The sequence below is a fragment of the Pseudochaenichthys georgianus genome, chromosome 15 (assembly GCF_902827115.2).
Source record: "Pseudochaenichthys georgianus chromosome 15, fPseGeo1.2, whole genome shotgun sequence".
NCBI lineage: Eukaryota > Metazoa > Chordata > Actinopteri > Perciformes > Channichthyidae > Pseudochaenichthys > Pseudochaenichthys georgianus.
The window spans coordinates 33,103,126-33,109,125 of NC_047517.1; the positions used below are offsets into that span (position 1 = coordinate 33,103,126).

Genomic DNA, 6,000 nt, shown 5'->3' on the forward strand with positions numbered 1-6,000 from the left:
TCTCTTTTTGTCCTGATCCATTTATATAAAAACCTGTCTGAAAATGAGCTGATCAGATTTTGGCCACTTTATGATGTAATAACGATGTTTTGTCTTGTGTAACCATTAGCCAATCACCAACCAAGGTAACACCCCCCCCCCCACCTTATCACCTGCATCTCCTCCTAGAGCCCCTTTGTGTTCTTTGTAACCAAATCTCTCTCAGAGGGGCGTGGGGAGGGGCTCCTTATTTTCACCTAAAGTAACAGACAGAGAATCAGCACTTTTGAAACAGGGCTGAAACAGAGGGGATTATGGGTAATGCTGCAATGATCTGTTTGGTGTTTGGAGCCAAACACTTCAAAGACGGTGAAGAACAGTATAATAGAGGACCTTTAAAGCATGTGTAAAACATATTTTCCTGTCCGCTGTTCCCTTTTTCTCTCTTTCTGTTCCTTGATATTTTGGTCACCCTGTTGTCAGTCTGTCTTTCTTAAATATATTCCTCCACTGACTTGACTTTATTCCATGTATAAGTGCTGTCCTCTCCTTCTCCGGAGGCTTTATATAGAGAAAGGGTCAAATATGCCTCCTGTCGATTATATACTGTATATTATCTGACTCTCTTTTTGTCCACATCTTTGTATCTTCCCCCAGACTCCTGCAGTTGTGTCAGAGGACCATGGCTCTTCCTGTTGGCCGAGGCCTCTTCACCCTCTTCTCTTACCACCCTGTACTAACGGAACCTTTACCTGTCCCAAAACTCAACCTGACAGGTAATGTGATAATCATTTACTATGCACATTAACAGGAAGACTGTGAAAATAAGCATTTCAGGTTATATCAGCTAATTGATAGCTAAATAGGAATATGTAAGAGTGTCTTTGCTTGTCATGAAGTACCTAGAAGTTTTAATCATGTTGGATTTTAGTTTATTTTCAACATTGTACTGTATAATTCACATTTTCTACCCCAGGCCGAGCCCCTCCTAGGAACACCATGGTGGATCTGAACAGCGGGAACATTGATGTTCCTCCCAACATGACCAGCTGGCCCAGCTTCCACAACGGAGTAGCTGCCGGACTCAAAATAGCCCCGGCTTCGCAGGTCAGTCTTAAACCTCAGCTGCATCAGGCCATGTGACACATGTTCCATACCTGCACCTGTATACTCCCTACAGAAAAGGATATAGGATATACATATTTTTATACATATTTGTATTTTTATATTCGGGATTGTGGGAAACGGTATTTCGATCTTTGTGTCTGTACACACAAACTGAAAGATTGACAATAAAGTTGACTTTGACTGACTTTGAGTTGCCCTGCTTTGTATCCCTTACATTTGCGGTGTCTGCTCAAAGTCCTCATAATAATCTCATTGTTTTGGTGATATCCTCTAAGGTCACAATGAGGGATGCTCCGATCGGCCGCCGATCGATATCGGCCGATATTCACTCTCTGCCGATCGATCGGGGCTCTCTTTAAATGCCGATCGGGATAGCCGATCACATGACGTAAAATACATGAAGAGCGAGGGAGAGAGAGAGAGAGGGAGAGAGAGAGAGAGAGAGAGCTCATTTCTCCAAAGTTAACGTAAACTTGAATAATGTACTTCATTTGAATGTAATAATGTTGTTGTTTGTTTTGCTCCAGTGAATGAGCATTAACTGAGTTTTAAACATCACTTTAAATGGAAGATCCCCATAGACCCCACCCACTCGATCGGTATCGGCCGATACTGATTCCCGGCCCCAAAATTGTCGACCTGAGCATCCCTAGTCACAATGAGACAGATTTGTCCATCTATTGTCAAGACAAATATATTGGAATGAAATATACTTAGGGCATTTGTGCCGTGAACAAAATGTTCACATCTTACATTTTGAAATGACTGATTACAAAATATTCACGTGTTCATTGTTCTGCAGTAAACAAACCTTTTCTTATTGTTGTACAAATAAATGTGACTTTCTTTCTGTTTGTTAAGGTGGACTCGGCCTGGATTGCCTACAACAAGCCAAAGATCCCTGAGCTGGCCAATGAGTACGCAGGCTTCCTCATGGCCCTGGGCCTCAACGGACACCTCACCAAGCTGGCAACGCTCAACATACATGACTACCTCACCAAGGTACACACACACACGCACGCACGCACGCACGCACGCACGCACGCACGCACGCGCAGACAAAGGCCTACATGTGCGGGAACTAGGTTGTAATTTAAGTAGCCCCTTGAATTTCACAGCTAAGAAAATTACACATTGTATTTAAAACCCTTTAAACTTAAATGAGCAGTCATATTTTAATGTTTTAATGAGTACTTTCTACCCTAATGCTCAGTTTACAGTCAACATTGAACTTAATGACTGTTTTCTCACTCTGATATAAGGACATTAAACACACCATGACACAAAGAAAGTTACAAGAAAGGAAAACAAATATGAACTTAAATACAGTTTATACAAAGCTACCCATCTACTCTAACACACACACACACACACACACACACACACACACACACACACACACACACACACACACACACACACACACACACACACACACACACACACACACACACACACACACACACACACACACACACACACACACACACACACACACACACACATATCTACAGTATCATGTTTGTGTAAATGAGAGACCTAAACTTGCATCAGAGCAGAAAGCAAGTCAAAGTGAAACTCTGCCCTCTAAACACTTTGAAATGAGAAAAGTCCTTCCCACGTTCATGTAAGAAGAACAACAGGAAGCTGCAAGCCAATTCTTATTTTTGTACAATTAGTAAGTCAGAGATGTGGTTAAAGATCACAGGCAGCTAACTATTGTACCAGATCCACACACATTTTCAGTTCCCATATTGATTCAGGATGTAAATCTGCACTTCATTAACATCAAAGAGCTTTGTTTATTAGTCATTTCTCTATCATTTGAATGAAATGCTGTTCTCATCCAGATTTTGAAATACCCGAGAAATCCACATCCTGTAAAGCCCCTGTCACACCAGATAAAGGAAATGTTCAAATTTGACTCTGATCGTAACAACATTGGGCCATTCGTGAGGGCATCTTAAGCCATCGTATGACCGCCGGTGGAGACATTTGTATGTCTTAAATGTAATTTAGGTTAACTTCCTGTTTTATTTAGATGCTTTTATTTTGAAGGCGAGTTTACACTGTTGACAGGAAGTTGTTGTTGCTATGGAAACAACATGAAGGAGATAAGTAATATCTTCTAATCTACATATAAAGACGGAGAAAGTAAAGAATAAAGTGTATGTTTAAATGTTAGCATCGTACTTGCTTCGGCTGTTGCTTTGGCTGTTGACCAAGTTTGGGGCCATCTTCGTGCGAAATTCACAATTCCATATTTGTGTGAATTGTCAATTTCGGAACAGTGTGACAGGGGCTTAATGAAATACATTATTAATCCCAGACTCCATTTCCTTTTTGCCAAATAAGGCTCAGCTTGTTTTATATAGGTAGTGTGTGTGTGTGTGTGTGTGTGTGTGTGTGTGTGTGTGTGTGTGTGTGTGTGTGTGTGTGTGTGTGTGTGTGTGTGTGTGTGTGTGTGTGTGTGTGTGTGTGTGTGTGTGTGTGTGTGTGTGTGTGTGTGTGTGTGTGTGTGTGTGTGTGTGTGTGTGTGTGTGTGTGTGTGTGTGTGTGTGTGTGTGTGTGTGTGTGTGTGTGTGTGTGTGTGTGTGTGTGTGTGTGTGTGTGTGTGTGTGTGTGTGTGTGTGTGTGTGTGTGTGTGTGTGTGTGTGTGTGAGAAACTTAAAAATTTGCTGGTGGTTTTGTATCAACATAATTTGTGTTTTTACAGCGAGAATAGAAACTGACATACTTTGGATCAGTTCATTCAAATAGTGTATAGTTGTGGTTTAAGAGAGAAGGTCTAGGTGTGTGTGTGTGTGTGTGTGTGCTCTCGTGTTTTAAGCATCTCCAATTCGTCCTTTATTTGTTTAAATCATCAAAGTGTTCCGCTTGTCTTTTTAGAATATAGTGAAAACAGTAATTGATAACATTTTAATTTGTGTCTGTCTTTATAACCTTAATCTCTTAATCAGACATTAAACTAGTCAAATCTGTTTGTTTAATAGAGTAATTGACCTTTGACAATCCTTTTACAACAATATGAATTGTAAAAACTCACCAAATTGACCACTACATAGCAGTGAGGAATAGTTCGCGTAACAAATGAACCTGTTGAATGAAGACCATATCAGTCATTAACACAGTGAAGTTCAGTGAGCTTACAAAGATGAAGGTAGTGGTTTTCCTTTCAATTTGACAACAAAGCAAAATGATCCAGTAGGTGCGTCACACTGGAAACTGGTGACCTTTTTCAGACTGTTGGTGATAAAACATGTCAGGAGAACCTGGTATGCCTTTATGTTTATTAAACACACACACACACACAGGCTATCTGCAGGGGCATAATGGAAACTGTCAATCATTGTCACTGTCAGTATTCCTCACAGTAAGAGCTAAATACAATTTAAGTAATTAGGGACACACATTGCATTGTGTATTGTGACGTCATTTGCTTATACTTTTTACTAAAGGTGACTATTCTTAGAAGATCTTAGCTTTTAAGATGTTCACTCACTGTCTTCTGTTGAATATCCTAATAACTAAGCTTTCCCAAATCCTCTGACTATTCTCTTCTGAAACGTTGTGTCCCTGTCGCTCCCTCAGGGTCACGAGATGACCAGTATTGGGCTCCTTCTGGGTGTGTCTTCAGCCAAACTGGGCACCATGGACATGTCAATCACTCGCCTCCTTAGTATTCACATCCCTGCTCTTCTCCCACCAACCTCCACCGAGCTGGATGTACCACACAATGTTCAGGTGAGAGTGCATCAGAATTAATCTGTGTATCTGTGCAATAATGAGGAACAATAGTCATTTTGAAATGGACTTTTCGGTGATTATATATGAGAGAGTGAGACATGATTAATTCCATGGCTATTAGTATGTCTGTGTTTATTAAGATGTGCAGACAGACACGGATATCATGAAGAATGTGCAATTGTTTGTATAGACAAAATAAATTAAATGATAAGCAATCAAATGTCTCTCGTTCTGTTCTGCAGGTTGCTGCTGTAATCGGCATCGGTCTGGTGTACCAGGGAACAGGACACAGACACAACGCTGAAGTCTTGCTCTCTGAGATAGGTGTGTGTGTGTGTGTGTGTGTGTGTGTGTGTGTGTGTGTGTGTGTGTGTGTGTGTGTGTGTGTGTGTGTGTGTGTGTGTGTGTGTGTGTGTGTGTGTGTGTGTGTGTGTGTGTGTGTGTGTGTGTGTGTGTGTGTGTGTGTGTGTGTGTGTGTGTGTGTGTGTGTGTGTGTGTGTGTGTGTGTGTGTGTGTGTGTGTGTGTGTGTGTGTGTGTGTGTGTGTGTGTGTGTGTGTGTGTGTGTGTGTGTGTGTGTGTGTTACTGTGTGTGTTACTGTGTGAATGAAACTTGAACATTGCTGACAGGGAAGCATTTTTGCTGGTGGTTTTGTAATATAATTTGTGTTTTACAGCTAGTAGTGTGTGTGTGTGTGTGTGTGTGTGTGTGTGTGTGTGTGTGTGAAACCGACAGATGACACATCACAATGAAATCAACAATTGATGGCATCATATCGTTAAAATAAGGGTACTCAAACTGTTTAATTAAAGAGCCACATATTCATTTTACATATGGTTAGACTTGCTGAATAATGCTGTCAAAATGCATCAACAAAAGCAATGCTGCTGCAATAAGTTCATTATTCAATGTGTCGTTTGGCAACTATTTTCAAAAGTTGTAGCTTTTTCCCCAAACTGGTTCCAGCTTCTCGACACTTATCTTTTTGTTGCTCATATTATGATAGTAAACTGAATATTAGAACAGGTGAATACATCTCTTTTGGCTTTGGAGATTTATATCAAGCATTTTAGACTTTTCTTTAATAGATCAATTGATTCATTAAGAAAATAATCATTAGCATGAATTGATATTCAAAATAATTGTT

General features: G+C 40.5%; 1 protein-coding gene across 3 annotated transcripts in view; it reads left to right on the plus strand.

The window, feature by feature from the left end:
- anapc1 (anaphase promoting complex subunit 1) overlaps window positions 1-6,000 on the plus strand; it is a 67,749-nt gene that overhangs the window by 37,457 nt on the left and 24,292 nt on the right. For all 3 annotated transcript variants that reach the window (XM_034100909.1, XM_034100910.1, XM_034100911.2), the window contains exons 31-35: window positions 637-755; window positions 956-1,086; window positions 1,969-2,109; window positions 4,699-4,851; window positions 5,097-5,178. In XM_034100909.1, coding sequence (XP_033956800.1) covers window positions 637-755; window positions 956-1,086; window positions 1,969-2,109; window positions 4,699-4,851; window positions 5,097-5,178 — 626 coding nt within the window. The remainder of the gene's footprint in view (window positions 1-636; window positions 756-955; window positions 1,087-1,968; window positions 2,110-4,698; window positions 4,852-5,096; window positions 5,179-6,000) is intronic.